Here is a 16292-nt window from a genome sequence, read left to right as displayed (position 1 = left end):
ACATGGAATCCCTACAGAACTTAGGCTATTTTTTGGCGGTAATACAACTGAACTGACCTCCTCCGGACATGGCTTCTTTATTCTTTCGACCTTACCAGCAGAAGAACAAGAAAGCTCGAAGTCGAACTTCTTCAAGTGCAGAAATTTTAGCGAAGAAAATTTGAGAAGAAAAAAGAAATTAATTAAAAAAAAAATTAATGATTAATAAAGAAAAAAGTGAGGTAACTGGAGTTATGGTTGATTGAAGGCTCTTGGGAGGGGCAATCGCCCCATCGTCTAATGTTTGAAGGCTCTTGGGGGGGGGGGCGATCGCCCCCATCGCCCCTGCCTGGATCTCGCCACTGAATGAAACTAGTATCATCGGATTTGTTTTTGTATAGCTAACAGATGATACCAATGGCGCCTATTTACGGTGCAAATTTCAAGATACAGTGCAAAACAATTTCATTACGAAAGTGGGCCGTGAGTGAAATGCTCAGACCGGAAGACATTAACATCCGTAGGGTACCATGAGATTGGACTTTAAGATATTTAACATGATACCATTGTCTTTTATTTGCATTGTATGGACCTCCCGATATATAGCGTAAAATAATTTGGTGGAAAAATCGGGCCGTGGGTCCGGTGCCCAGACCAGAAGAGGCATTAAAACCTAAGTGGCATCAATGGATTTGTCTCAAAAATGTCTATAAAACGACATGGTTGGCTTCTATTTTAGTTGCCAACCTCTCCAGATATAGCGTGAAGCCGCGATGCTTGTGCCCAGAACGGAAGATGTATTAAAACCAGAGTGATTTGGATCTGTGTTGACGAAATCTACCAGCAGACATCAAAAACACTGATGGATTTTGAATCATTCCTGAGTTTGAATAATTTCCTTACGCAACTGTTTACCAATGCACCTAGTGCCATCAGATGATTAAAACACGTATTCACATCCAAGAAATTATATGACGTTTTACAGAGAGCCAAGAGATTTCTATTGCCGTGAAAACGGCTAAGACGTTCCTAAAATTTCATAATTATCTGATAGGTGGTTAAGGTTGCGTGCGTGACAGATTTCACTCTTAGCCCTGTTATTTCCTGTTAAGCACGTAAATATTTCATTTGTAGTTTTTATTGAAATTTTTTAGTGAGAAAACAGTTTTTCTACCTTATGCATATAATTTTTCAGTCAACCAATCAGTTCACAACATGACGAATAAAGAAACATCGATTTCTTCTCTAAAAGCAATTATTTCGGGTGATAATCATCATTTTCATTTTCATGCATGGAAAGAAATTTCAACAATAAGAGCTTCCACCCAGGGAAAAAGGAATAAATTTTGATTTGTTGCATGAGGTGAATCTTCCGTGCTGCATAAGAGGAAAATGAAGCATATTGTAAGAATTTCACAGGAAAGTATGAAATTTCATAGATTCCGATCTACATGCATACACATGTTAAATTCATTATAGGGTTTTCATTTTCACGTTCGTCTAGTTATATGTCGAGCTAAATTTATCTCAACTAATTACTTAGAAAGATAGATACACTGACGTGTTTGACTTCCATTTCCTCGTGCAACAAATAATTGCGTAATAAGATGAGGTTAGTTAATATATAAAATTTTGCGGAATGTCTTTAAGCATTAGTTGCATCAAGAATTTCTCACAGGTCTGATATCGCAATTATTCGGCGATATGATTCTACGGGTGTGCATTTTCGCGTTGGTATCAATGTCATGCTTTATCGTGACATTCGGGGAAAATTCACAAAATGTCTCAGATCCCGTGTCCGAATCCAGTGTAAACTCCAGTTGCGTGGATTGTGCCGCTCCGATTCTTACGAAAGGACAGAAATGGGTAGCTACAGAGAAAAATTTGAAAAGACTCATTTCTTACGCGAGCGTAAAATTGGTACGATACTTGGATCTTGAGGTTATGTCGGAAATATCACCACGGTGTTTTTCCAGTATAATGAAAATCCAAACTGGCCTAAAAGAGATGAAACTATGGGCTTTCCGATGTAAGTAATGAAGTGTATCTTTTAACATTTCTTATTGCTCTCATTTCATAGAAGCTATGTCTGTTTCTGAATTTTAAGAGCTATAGAATTACTAGCTTTAATTTCTGCTTTAGATGTTTTGTGGATAAAATTTGAAATTCTGATATTTGGAATATTTATTATTTTGTTCTTCAAACGTCGAAGAATTTGAATTTTTTATGTTTCCAATTTATTTGACATTTATTTTAAGTTTTGGACACTATGGGAAAAATACCGGACGGCATGCTGAATGGAGGTTTCACGGCGTTTGGGGATTTCGACGGCTGCTTGGACATTAACACTACCCATAATTTTCGAGGACAGAGCTGTATTATAGAAGTGCAACCGCCGTGGCCCGATGTTACGCCTTTAACAGGTGCTGTCGAAGATGTTCCCGAGTTGAGAACACAATTCGCTCCTGATACGGTATGATATTTAACTGCAAAAAGAAGTTATGATAACCAGTAACCATAGTCAGTTACGAATATTTCTTTTTGGTATTCCGATTAGAAATTAAGGGAAAACATAGTTGTAATGGTATTCGAATTCTTGTGAGTTCAGTTTCTCTTCCAATGACTATTTAAAAATGCTGTCGATGGTAATTTAAGATATGTATTTTTATTCTTCTGTCACATCAAAAATATTCCACCCAAGCATCTACAAAATCCTCTTATTCTATTTTTAACAATAACAAATAAGTTCCAACGAAAAGCAAGTATAATATACGAAAACAATGATTAATTCGAATTTTTCAAACTTTTAATGTTTCTTATTCGATTTGATGTGGCAACTATTAGTTTGTGACGATTATTTTTCCCAAATGATTTGGTTAGTTCGAATTTATCGCGAAAAATACGAATAACTGATTTTTACTGTTAACGTATAAAGGCTATTTAGAAAAATCCTACACAATATGTATCAAATTTTATCACGACATAAGTTATTAAACAATTAATGTAACGTTAAAAGCAAGTTAAAGTTTAGAAATTCTGAAATACACTCATCGTTTTCTATTTTTTCCGACATTAAACTCTTTTATTGCTATTATTTTTTTGTTTTCTTCTGTTTTTCCGTTCAGTAATTCCATTTTAAAGCATTGCAGATACGTTGATGGTTTATCAACACTTAAATTAAAAAAAAAAAAAATCAACACACATCCACCAAGTACCAAACTTGTCTTCATTATTCATAGGCCGTCCTGGGCAACCAGATAGCCTTATCAGGATAGACAGTGACGTAAAAGTTATATTTAGTCAGTCAATCAGATGTTACTTTTAGGAAAACCGTAAAAAACATTTCGTCCAAAATCCTTAATAAGCCAACCCTACGCTATGGAAATAACCTCATCAAGACTTCGATGATCAGAAACCAAACAAAAAAAAAAAAAAACTAGTATAAAAAATGAAATGCTAATTAGGAAACGTCGAATGCTTATAATTGAATACTCATTTCAAAATTGTTCAACCGAAGTGCACTGAAATTTTCATATAATTTGATATGACTTCCATCGTTCGACCTAGGAATCAAAGTGTATTTGAGTGAAAATCTGGAAAACTTCAAGTCACTAAATATAAGTCGATTTACAAATATCAATATACAAATACGTGTTTGATACCGTACTTTTTTTATACCTCTCGAATGGTAAGCAAATATAAAAAGAAGTTTCATAATGGCATCCACTGACATTCTTTTTCGAAGCAGGTTTCAGCAAGGTCGAAAAATTCTACAGAACTACAAAATAATGCTAATATCACTTATCGTTCTAGGTCAGGAGTCTTCAACGCATGTCCCATGGGTAAAATGTGGCCTTCGCAGCTTTCTGCCGTGGCCCGCCGACCTCTTTGAAATAAAATGACTACTTCCCATTGAAAGGGGGACTAAATTATGTTATGTTAAAGCTCGCTGGACATTGAAAGCTGTACCGCGGTATTTATAACTCTGAAATATGCTTTTGATGCGATAAGAGCGCATCGGAGAATTCGCGATAAGACGAATTCGGAGGGATCTTGGCCCACAAACACTTTGAGGAGCCCTAATTTCATATCCGAAAGATATAAATATGAACAGAATTATTGAGAATCACTTTGATTGAAGGAATGATTTTCGAATTACGGTATTTCCGATAAATTTCACATATAATTTCTAAAAGAAATATTTTTAGAACTATTTTCAGAGTATTATCACAAAAATTCGAACTTTGCCTGGTTTTAATTTATACAAAAATGGACACGTTTTTAAGACAAATGAAATTTAATTGGTCGAATTTATTCTCATCCAAAGACCACTCGGACGTAGCAAATACAAAGTCGAACTCTCCGGACGACCAGACATAAACTTCACCCCTAGACGACTCGTTTATGTGAATTCTGACCAAGAGGTCCTGATGAGGGCTCTCCATTGTAGAGCCGAAACGCGTCGACAATACGACCAATTAAATTTTATTTGTCTTAAAAACATGTCAATTTTTGTATAAATATTTTCAAAGTATTTTAGATATAATTGCGGAACGAAATAATTTCAGAACTATTGAGCGAAATAATTTTATAATTAATTTTAAGGAAATATTTTGGAGAGTCATGGAAGAAATAATTTCTGACTTGAATTTAGAAATAGATTCGGAGTGTTTAATAAGACAAGCAGCTTCATAAATATTTCTGAAAATGATTCCTTGGTTAATTTTATAGATTATTTCGTAATTAAGTTTAGAGTTTATTTCAGAATTTTTGAAAAAAAAAGATTCATAATTACTTTTATAAATGAGTTCAGAACTTGCGCGAGAAAAAATTTCATAATTTTAAATTTTTACAACGTTTCACAATCATGAATTTTCATAAAATTTCATGTCATGTTAGAATTACGTAACAGAAGAAAGAAAAATCCAGCATTGGTGAGAGAAACAATTTCAGAATTATTGAATATTCATATTTAATAGAAGAATCTTCCGCAATAAAAAAGAATAAATTCTGAATAAATTTCAGGGAGAGTAAATTCTTCACTAATTTGGGACCTATTTGCCCATCCGTTAACACGCCACTGTACATTTTTATTCATCTGTGAATACCATCTTACACTTAAATAACTCATTATGACTTAATCGCCCGCTGGCTCCATGGACGATTATGATTTGGCCCGCAATATCTGAAGAGTTGAAGACCCCTGTTCTAGGTGATTGTTGATAATAGGGAGAATTAGTCACACACAAAATATTATATAACCTTGTTGTGCATGTTTCTTATGCATTTTTGTAACATTCGAAGCAACCCTTTTGACTGTATAAATTCATCATATACCTACCTGTAGATGCCAATGATTTCTGATTTTGTTGTTTCCGACAAACGGCCAGATTTAGTTTTGGTTTACTTATTATCTTACTTATCTATTATATCTATGATATTATCTTATCTTACTTTGATTTATAATTGAGGCATCAGAAATGTATCGAAAGTCACAAGTCTCTCTCTCTATCTCTATCTCATATATATATCAAAGAAATTAAAAGTATCAAAGAAAGTATTAATGGAAGTAGAACAAGCGTAAAATATTGACAAAAGTAGCCAATCATGTGTTGTTCTATCGACATGAAAACCAATGGATAATTATTTCGCGTATCTTTTCTCCTTTTTTCCAGCTTATAGGTAGCATAGATTCGGAGTTCAAACCGCACTTCGATAGATTTTTACTGCGCATAGCGACATGTTCCCCGTCCACATGTACAAAGAATGACATTAAAATTATGGCTGAAAGAGGTAGATATTAACATAAACTAAAAAGACACGTATTATCAAAATACTCATACATAAGTGTGCCTTCAGAAGTATTCAGTATGTGTTTTGATCTTACTCATCACTTGAATTTCTAGTTCTGGAAACCACCGACGTGGCAGTAGGCTGGACCATTCGAGTTCCTGTATGTCAAGTTAAAGAAAAAGTCAAAATTGAAGAATGGGATGATTATACATCAATGTGAGTGGTAATTGATAGCTCTTTTGCATGTTATTGATTTATTGTGAGAGAGTGTTAACAGATGTGTTAGCGAAAGTTAGAAACATATGAAGAAATTCAGGCCGTGTTTATTGCTATCTCGCGTGTACTGTATTAGGGGAATAAATACAGTAATAATCCGAAGTTACGCGATGGGTGGGACCGATAAGACCAGATTCGTCCTGCATCACATGTTCTAAGCGCTTCAAAGCGTTCCCGATCGTGAACCACAAGACGTATCTACTGTTTATTCATAAATCAATTTTTTTTTGTATACAATGAATACGATGTAAATATCTGAGCACGTGAGCGTCCTTGTCACTAACAAGCATCTCTCATCGCCTCACAGCGTCCATTGAGCTACACTAGGGCAACCGGTGATCTTTGATATTGATGTCTGTTGATCCGTATTGGATCAATTGGACTTGGTGAGCTGTCTCTCATTTCCTATCGAAGTTTCACGGACTTGGTGAGACCAACGATAACCGCGTAAGTCGAGGTTCAAGTACATATGATGTACATACAAGTACATATGATGTACATACAAGTACATATGATGTACATACAAGTACATATGATGTACATACAAGTACATATGATGATTAGTTAATTGTCACCGATATTTAGGAAATGTGGCTGTCTTTTTCTTCCTTACCATGGCTGCACTACTGCATGGTACTTGACTTCATAAAATTTAACTAGCATCGTGACTGCAATTCGCTACAGTAAGAAAAAAAAATAATTTATTCTCTAAAACATGTGCAAATCAAAGTCGAGTACTAAAACCCTTTAAGTGTATTGATAATACATTGGAAAGAAATGAGCTGGTTGTGTTTGGAGGCAAGAAAACAACTTTCACCCATTAGTTGAAATCGATGAAAGACTGAATCGGTATTGTAATGAGTAGTTTCATCACATATGGCGAATAAAACAAATCGAGTAAAAAGATACTTTGTTTGATTATCACTTAATAATCTCAATTACCTGAGCAATAACCCCGTGATTACGATTGAATTTCATAAATGAACATGTTTCACAGAAAATAGCGTAACTGCGAAATCTCGCAACTCGGGGTAGCGTAAGTCGGGGTATTACTGTACGTCGGAATGGTTCCAGTTTTTTTTTGTTTTTTTTTTTGGGAAAATTAGCAGCACCGTACAACGGTTACACGCAATACAAGAACCTTCATACAAATTCACAAAATGTAGCTCTTGCTTACTTTCTTATTCTGTATATAATTCTACACTACTCAATAATCAGACAATAGGAGCTTATTTTTGTTTTCAAGAGGTTTATACAATGTGCTATTTTATATATACATTTATACATTTTTTTATTCAAAACTAAGTAAGTGTCTTGTGTCTAATCTTCAGTAAAACACGGGGGGAGGGAACTAATTTCTTAAAAATATATATTAAAATGCAGTCAAGCATTGTTAGAAATCACCGTAAATGAATTATATAGTTATTAAACTAAATTTTTTTTCAAAAAATCCAGTTTATGGTAAACAAGTTTTGTTCAATACACTTAAGAAAAGAAATTCATTTTGTGTGATGATTTTTTTTGTCCAATCAACACTGGTTTTTGGTTCCTAATTATATTTGGCTTCACATAACATTTAATTCTTTTTACACATATTAAACCTTTGCACTATCAAATATCGGATAAATTCCTAAATATTATTTTTCTGCTTGTGTGTGTTTCACATATTCATACTTACTTTTCCCGTTGTTTATTGATCTATTTTTAGAATTCTTGTTGGGTTGTTGATCCTGATGGTTGTCAGTGGAACACTATCAGACATAACGATGATCAGATCAGAAGAGTCAAACAAAGAGAAAAAAGATTTAGGTGAGGTGTGATTTTTTAGAAATTAAATACAGTAGTCTATTGTTACAATGTATTCGGATATTTTGCGATTTTTGATGATATCTACTGTGTAACTTCTCCAGTCTCAATTTATTCTTCTTTTTGCTGTTTTTGGCAAACTCAAGCCTAAAATAAGTTTCCGATTCTTTCCAAATTTACTTAAAATTGTTCTAGATTCTAAATATCTGATTTACTTTTTTTTCAGGAATTTTTATTCGCATTCTGACATGTTTCTCAATTTACCGTAATACGGAGAATCTTCTGAAACGGAATAAGTCATCAGATGCTATTACGATATTCAATGGAATGAGAGTCGTGAGCATTTTATGGATTATGCTCAGCCACACGTATGCTTACATACCGCAGTTTGTCCTTCGTAAGTACTTTCAATTACGTTTCACTCTAGAGAAATCACAACACAGTTTCATAATTTGAGGATATATTTAGTATATTTTAATGATCTGATCATGGATTTCCTACGCCTAAATATACTCGTACATACAAACTCAATTATAACTACATCGTAGATTCCGAGAAATTTTGTCGTTATAACCGAGGTTGATGACTTCATGACCTTTTAAGAATGAGAATCAAAAACAAGAGATTCACTCAAATGCTGCGCGTAAAGTTACTTTATTATGATCAGGTTAACCATATTTGATCGATAAAAATACGAGAAATCGGATTACACATACAGGGCATCCCTCAGATGCAGCAACCCCTCTTTTACGACAAAATAGTAATTTTCCCTTGCATAATAAAATTATCCTTTTCAAACCTCTGATTAACGGTCATCCCTCTTTCAGTAAATAAAAAATTGTCCTGCTGGTGAGACCACAAAAAAGAGGTTTGACTGTAGAGGATGTCTGTTCAGAGGAGTTTTACAGTATGTGTGACTAAAATTATATGTATATACATTTAATTATTTGACTAAGTTCTATCCGTCACGAACTCGCCCCCTCGACAAGGCTAAAATTTGCTAATGTGGATAGAGACTGGGCCGTGTTCGGTTTTGAAAGACGGCAAGGACGTAGTTAATAATGAGACGGTTTGGAGTGATTAAGAAAAAATTTTGGAGTCCATATTCAAAGCTTTTACTGTTACTACATAATAAAATATTTGAATATTGACTCAAAACTGTTGTCTCAGATCCAAGAGATTTTCTGGATATCAATGCTGAGACGAATTTTGGAAAAGGGTCATTCAAGTATTACGTCAGCATCGAGGGGGGGGGGGGGGTTCGGATTTGCTGACTTTTGATGACAAGGGGGGGAGGGGGGTTTGTAGGTTGCTTACGTCATCAACCACCCCTTTTTGAAGATATGAAATATTCCAAGCTGCTGACGAAATTTTACTGACAGGGGCAGGGGGGGTCAGTGTTTTGCTGACTTTTGCTGGTGTCAAATGGCTGAAAATCTGCTAGCGTAATACTTGAATGGTCCCAAAGCAAGCTTATTGTATCCGCCGGGAGTTGGACCCTAGTACTCTTGCAATCCAGGCAAGCATACGCACTAACCAATATATCTAGGAGACACAACCATTTCTTTCCTTATAACACGCACAATAGGTTGATGCGCTGAGTAGAGACAGTAGACTCTTTTGCTCTTTTAACTCAGTGATACTCTTAGAGATGAGCTACCACCACCCGTGGGCCTATCGCTGCGTTCAGTGAGACTACTATGGCTTAATCTGGTTCCTGATGTTACTGAGCGTGGTATAAAAAAAAAAGTTGACTATATGGTTAAGTGGTTATGGCAATTGCCCCGATTGCAAGATGACCAGGGTTAGATTCTCGGTGGAAACACTAAACTTTCCTCTCCGAAGTTCGCGTCTCAGCATTAATATCCTAAAAGTTTCTTTCGTTGATGGGTTGTGGGTTACGAAAATAGCATGTCTCCCAATTGACATGAAATTCATGTAATTATTATAATAATGCTTTTTGACACTTTGCGGCCCAGTGGGATTTTCGGATCTTCATCGGTACTTGATGGTTGGCACTTTCTAAAGCCCCCCCCCCTCCCCACCTCCCCTCCAGCAATCACGATTGCAAGGAGTGAAATGTTTTTTGAGGAATCAAAAAACATTTTTTTGATTCACAAACAACTTGATATTTCCATGTTGAATAATTTCAACATTCTTTTTCCTCCGCAGAAAGTTCAATAATTTTTCGTGACATTGGTACTTCTTTCGCCATTCAACCAGTCCTCAATGGTTATCCCGGAGTCGACACATTCTTTTTCATTGCGTAAGCTGAATTTCGATATTAAGTTGAGAAATATTGAGAAAGAAAAATTATTCACAATTGAAAAACTAATATTTCCTGGAAAAGGAAATGCATATTTAATAAAATTACGTTGATTTACAGAGGAACTCTTCTCATGTACTCTTGGCTGAAAAGTAAACAAGAGAAGATTCCGATTTTCTTGTACATATTTAGAAGATATTGGAGGTAAGTAACCTGGTTCACGCATTTTCCGTCTGATTTTTTTTCTTATGCATCATTAATGACACGTTTTAAAAAATTCCAAATTTCATTTTGTTATAATTAGGCTGGCACCACCGATTATGTTCATCATAGTGTTCCAGTTATTGGTTTATAGATTCGGTTCTGGTCCGGTATGGGAAATGAACTTCGAATTGATGGTAACCAACTGTAGAAAGAGATGGTGGTCGAACATGCTGTTTTTTAATAATTTCTACGGATACGACGAAGCGGTAACATATATTTTCATTCATAAAATTGTTCTTTATCCACAATTATTTAGGACAATTTCCCCTGGTTTTTCAAAAATTTGCATCGGTATGTACCACATGACATAGAAATCGTTTGCTTTTTCTTTCCAGTGTTTAGGATGGGCATGGTACGTGGCCGCAGACATGCAACTTTACCTTATGTCCTTGTTAGTCTTGCTAACAATAAAGAAGTGAGTATTTCCTCTTCATTCTGATGTCTTTATGTATAGGGCGATAAAAAATTCTGTTACATTTGAAAGTTCAATAATCTAAGGTATAATGTGCGTAGTGCGTAGTGGGATAAAAATTGAAAAAAACATGCTGTAAAAGACATGGCGGTTGCATTGAAACTAAAAAACTTAATTACGAAAACGATCAACATATGGTGCTGGAAAGATTTTCAATCTACTTTTTATTAATACAATAATTAATCTTTGCTAACAGATGCACATTATAATACTAATTCTCACTTTTGGAACCAGATAAAGAGTGATATGTTGGCCATTTTTATAATTATTTTTGAGGTTTCAATAAAACCAGATGATGGTTGGAAACCTTCGTATTGTGAATCTATGCTAATTTTACCGGAAATTCAGATTCTAAGCTTCAAATTCATTTTCAAATGCATGAGAAAATCTAATAGAGCGAAAATTCAATAGAAAAGTAGCAATTTTAACGGAATTAAACGGATTTTCAATTTTTAGTTTTGTTAAAAAAAAAGAGAAAATATCGTAAAGGTATTAATAGTGAATACAATATATATGGTTCACTTCTGCTCAATATTAGTCGAAATGTAACGCGTGTCTTAATGTCCATGACTTAGATTCAAACCCACAGGTGCACAAGACCAGTGTCCTTCGACCGCGGGTCCGCAGCCCCGGTGCCACCGATCCATGAGAATTTTCTGCTGATCCGCAAAAATTTCCGCTCAATCTATCTGACACTACTTAATCCCAGATTTAAAAAATAAGATGATATTTCTAACCTACTATTTACTATATTATAAATTTGTTACTATATCTGTTTTTGCAGTCATACGGTCTGCAAATTGTTCCTCATATTTCTTTATTTTTTTACCGATCCGCAAATTATTTTCCATACTTATTTTTCAACAGTCCATAAATTGTTCCTCTCTTTTATTTGTCTTTTGCTTGTCAACTATTTTTGCATATTTATTTAGCGCCGGTCCGCAATGCATGTCTCTTATTCATTTATCTTTTGACGGCCCTTAAATTATTTTTTCATATTTAATTTTATTCATTTATTTTTAGTAGTTCTGCTAATTAATTTTCCTAATAATATATTTTTTCTGGGGTCCGCAAATTATTTCTTTCATTTTCGCTGGCCTGGGAAACTGTTTAATTATTTTCACTGGTCTGCAAGTGTAAAAAAGGTGGAAGAAAACTACACTAGACAACGGATGTTTGATTACAATATGTCAGACATCTTCAACCCGTTACTCGCGAGCACGACGGTGTTCCCGGAAGCATCCAGAGTGTTCGATACTCGTGTCCAATTTCGTGCTCGCGAGTACTATAATTGAACGTGTTGTAGAAATTGTATTCGAGGATTGAAATCACTCTGATTTCATGCATCCGTATGTAAACTGTAAGGGAGATCTTCTTTTGATAATGGGTGCAGGCAGTGCTCGCGATTAGAAAAACGTCGAAGACCTCTGCACTATGTCATCCTAACTGTTGCGTTGAGAAGCTGCGGAAATGTGAAAGAATGATTTCTTTAAGGAGAACTCGAATATTTAATCGCTTTCCTGACAACGGCGAGTTAATTTACCCTCGTCAGTTCAGAAACGTAGTATACAACTTTCCGTTCTTCAACAACCACACAATCAGAGTTTTCAAAACAATTCAGCTTAAATCACCTCTTCTTCCTTATTGGCAAGAATTGACGAACTCGTAAGAGACAATAAATAAAATAGGGACGCGACAGAAAAAGCATTATGCATTACAAATCGAATTCATTCAACTCGTTTCTTCCTTCCGTACGTGTAAGCAAAAATGTCTACTTGGTAGAGGATTCGACAGGACCTAAACCATATAACGTTGGAATTCAAAAATATAGAAATTAAAAGAGTAATGCTTCTGAAATAACTCTTTTCTCCCCATAACGTCCGGGAAAAAAAAAACCTCATCTATTTATCACTAAAACATGTAGTTTTACATACAGGGTGGTCATAAAATAACTTACGTACAAAGCTTACTCGCCGATATACGAGCCCCAAGTGACTGCAAAAATCCACAAATGTCAATAAAATTCGAGATATAGGTGTTTCAGAGTATGCACTCGAGAATGAGAAGAGAAACAAAAACATTCCTTTCGTGGTTACAGTTACAGCAATAAAATTTCGAAAAAAATTCAAATGACAACACACTTTTTATACCGTTGGAACGGTACCTGTAGTACCATAAACGCCAAAGCAGGACGCGGACAAAGAAATATCTCACAAAGATGTAGGTGCACTAACCCTTCCATGAGGGACTTTGGCATTAATATGATTTCCGTTGGTTCGTTTCCACATTATCTCTTTGTCTGCGTCTAGCGCCGGTGTTTAACAACCTGCTGGTGCCGTTCTAACGCCATTCATGTTTTTTTACTAAGCCGGTCACGTTGCAATGCATAAGTTACGTGGGTGTTGCTGTTTGAAGTTTTCGAAATTCTGTTGTTGTAACCGTAACCGCGAGAGCTAGGTATTGTTCTTCTCTTTCCCAGCGCATATACACCTACATCTCAAATTTCATTCGCATTTGTTGAGTTTTGCGGCCGCTGGAGGGGATTGTACATCGGCAAAGTTATTTCATGACCACCATTTACATTCGTCATTTTCACACATTTCGGTGAAATGGTTCCCCTCTTTCGATCAGCCTTGATCTGTGTCGATGTATCACGAAGTAGAATATATGTAGATTGAATCACTTATGATTTTCTTATTTATATTTCCCAATAGGCACCCGAAATTTTCCTTGAGCACTCTAGCCGTGATGTCAATTGCAAGCATCGCTGCGATCATTATCAATCAGTTCATTTATGGAGCTCCTGTGCTAAACTTCGCGAATGCACCCACCGTCAGCGAAATGTACATGTTCTTCAAATATAACTACATTCGTCCACATATGCATGCCATAGTATACTTCACAGGATTAGCTGTAGGATACGCCTTGCATCACAAGTCAAGATTCAACATCTCAAGAATGATTAACCTAATCGGATGGTCGGCAAGTTTCACAGCGGGAACGTCAGTGGTATACATGTCATATATGTGGTACAATGTTGCTTACGACCCTCCCACCATTGTATCAGCTTTATTTATAATTTCCTCCAGAGTCTTTTGGTCACTAGCGTTGAGCTGGGTCACCTTATCCTGCTGCACCGGCAATGGAGGTAATTCTCGTAAATTTACTTGAAATTATGCAGTATTCTCCTATAATATTTAAATATTTTTAACGTATCCGTATGCAAAATAAATAGCATACTTTAAATTTACGCGTCATTCAAATACTTTCTTCGTAATTGAAAATACAGTTAAAGTTCGTTATAAAGAGTACGGCTCACAACCAGAATCTCGCTGCAACGAATAATCAGCAATAACAGGTCCTCAAGGGGCTCATTAACGATCACGTGCATAATGGCTAGGAGATGGACCCACGAAAATACAAGGTGCCCCATAAATTCGAAAACAGTTTAAAAATTTAAATACAATTCATTGCCGATTCAATACGGTAGTCTTTTTTATATTATTCACCCAGTGGCTGGTGCGCTAACCCCTCGATGCGGGACTCCCTGCGATAGCAATCTTTTTCTGTGGTCATGTCGTCGTTTCTGTTGTAACCCTGTGTCAGGAAAGCTTCTGACAAGAATGAACCGGGTATCGAACTCGCGACACCTCTAAACATCCTTTGGCGAGTATCTTATCGACCTGGCTACCGCGCCCTCTTGTCTCGAACCGCAGAAAACCAACTTAACGGGCTACCACTGTGGCGCCGGTGGGATTCGAACCCGGGTTCTCACGATGCGAGTCCGTCACGATGACCACTCGGCCGCCACAACGGCATTGCATAGTAACAGGTGATTATACATAATAACCTGATTTTTACATTTTCCCCCCTAACTTATAAATTTGTTTCCAGGATTCATAACCAGGCTTTTGAGCTGGTCGGCATTCTCACCGTTGGCGAAGCTGACTTACTTGACCTACCTGGTGCATCCGATAATCCAGTCAGCATATTACGCCAGTTCAAGAACTCCGTTGCAAAGCGATCATCGAACAATCGTGAGTATTTGAGAGAAGATGAATATTAAGATAAAAAATACATTCGAAACTGAAGTTATCGGTTATTTGTCATATTTCAGTTTATCTTTGGACAAATCGTAAAATAAATAAAGAAACAAATAAAACTAATTTACTTTCTCAAGAAATATGCATATAGTTCCTCTGATAACTTTAAATTAATTGCAATTATCAGAGAATCTTCGTAAATTGCATAATTTAATCTCAAATATTTTGTGAATTGATATCGTGTTATTTATTTTTCTTTTTAATGGATAAAAATAAATAATTACCAATTCAATTCAATTATAGGTTTTCCTGTACTTTTCGTTCATCATGGCTTCGTTCATGGCTGCCTATTTTCTGAGCATGATGTCCGAAGCGCCATTCATGCAACTGGAGAAAATCATGTTTGCTGGAAGAATCGCACCGTCAAAGACCTCAATAGAGCCAGTAAATCATTCGCAAGTCGATTGTGAGAGAAATGATTTGTCCATCGATGATAAGAATTTCAACAACTTTTCCCCGAATCATAAAATAGTCGAATGAACAAACAGATTCCAAACCATGCAACATCATTCTCATTGAACAATCATAACGGTTTTTTTTTTTTTTCTCATACGATTGAGGTGAAATCATTCGTTTTCGACTGTTAGTTCCATATTACGACAAATTTCAGAAAAGAACCCGATCATCAGAATGCTGCTAAGTTTGGGACTTATTTAAATCACTCTGTATAAAGGTCACCATGTATAGTTCTGTATATTGCGAATAAAAGAAACGTATTCATTCATTTGAAAAATCTCTGTCACGTGATGAGAGTAAAATTAAAATACAGTGGAGCCTCCACGTTTACGGACACCTCCCGTTAAAAGAAATTTTTCTGATCCCCGGTGTCAGGGCCGTAACTAGGCAGGTGCAACTAGTGCACCCACATAGGGCCCACATGGAAAGGGGCCCCCAGAAAGGGGCTTAAATTCAAATTATTGCACAGGACGCAGGAATGGCTAGCTACGGCCCTGCCGGTGCCGTTTAATAGGGCTTTAATGTATTAAAATCCTCGATAGCGGGCAATAAAATCAGGCAAACTCTATTTGTTTCCTCAAACTCCAATTTATTAGTTTTTGTTCATAAATCGACAATTTATCACATTTAATGATAATTATGTATAACCCCAAACTCGTATTGGTAAATACGACAATCCGTCAATAATTACTTGATTAACTGAACATAACTATATGATCCAGGATGATGAATTCGAATTGGATGATCCGTTTTGTTTGGACATGTTGATACGTGCGAAGGAAGCCAACGTTACAAGACTGAAAATGTTGTGTTATGAATGTTTTTATCTTCTTCATACTTATTTTGATTTAATGCAATTTTTATTGCAAAATACATG

The 16292-nt window shown here is 35.8% G+C and overlaps 1 protein-coding gene across 1 annotated transcript; it reads left to right on the top strand.

Annotated features, from left to right (window-relative positions):
* The first annotated feature begins 1639 nt into the window (after window positions 1-1639).
* LOC149087609 (nose resistant to fluoxetine protein 6-like) lies at window positions 1640-15687 on the top strand. The gene is made up of 13 exons (XM_089231537.1): window positions 1640-2008; window positions 2238-2452; window positions 5655-5772; window positions 5886-5988; window positions 7757-7857; window positions 8081-8251; window positions 10027-10120; window positions 10241-10324; window positions 10425-10590; window positions 10720-10799; window positions 13571-14004; window positions 14751-14893; window positions 15203-15687. Exons 1-13 carry the CDS (start codon window positions 1684-1686, stop codon window positions 15437-15439), a joined length of 2271 nt encoding a protein of 756 aa, XP_089087663.1. The 5' UTR covers window positions 1640-1683; the 3' UTR covers window positions 15440-15687.
* Window positions 15688-16292: the final 605 nt, after the last annotated feature.

Source organism: Pholcus phalangioides, unplaced genomic scaffold, assembly GCF_987345545.1.
Source record: "Pholcus phalangioides strain wild (caught in Gottingen) unplaced genomic scaffold, Ppha-v1.0 ptg000004l_1, whole genome shotgun sequence".
Classification (NCBI taxonomy): domain Eukaryota; kingdom Metazoa; phylum Arthropoda; class Arachnida; order Araneae; family Pholcidae; genus Pholcus; species Pholcus phalangioides.
The sequence above is the reverse complement of the archived record's forward strand: the minus strand, read 5'-3'. Positions and strand labels throughout refer to the sequence as shown.

Bases quoted from the DNA above. Each gene is read 5' to 3' on its own strand.
- LOC149087609 (XM_089231537.1), top strand. From the start codon at position 1,684: ATGATTCTACGGGTGTGCATTTTCGCGTTGGTATCAATGTCATGCTTT. The intron at 5,773-5,885 runs GTAGATATTAAC...TTGAATTTCTAG, and splicing joins TAAAATTATGGCTGAAAGAG to TTCTGGAAACCACCGACGTG. The intron at 5,989-7,756 runs GTGAGTGGTAAT...ATCTATTTTTAG, and splicing joins TGGGATGATTATACATCAAT to AATTCTTGTTGGGTTGTTGA.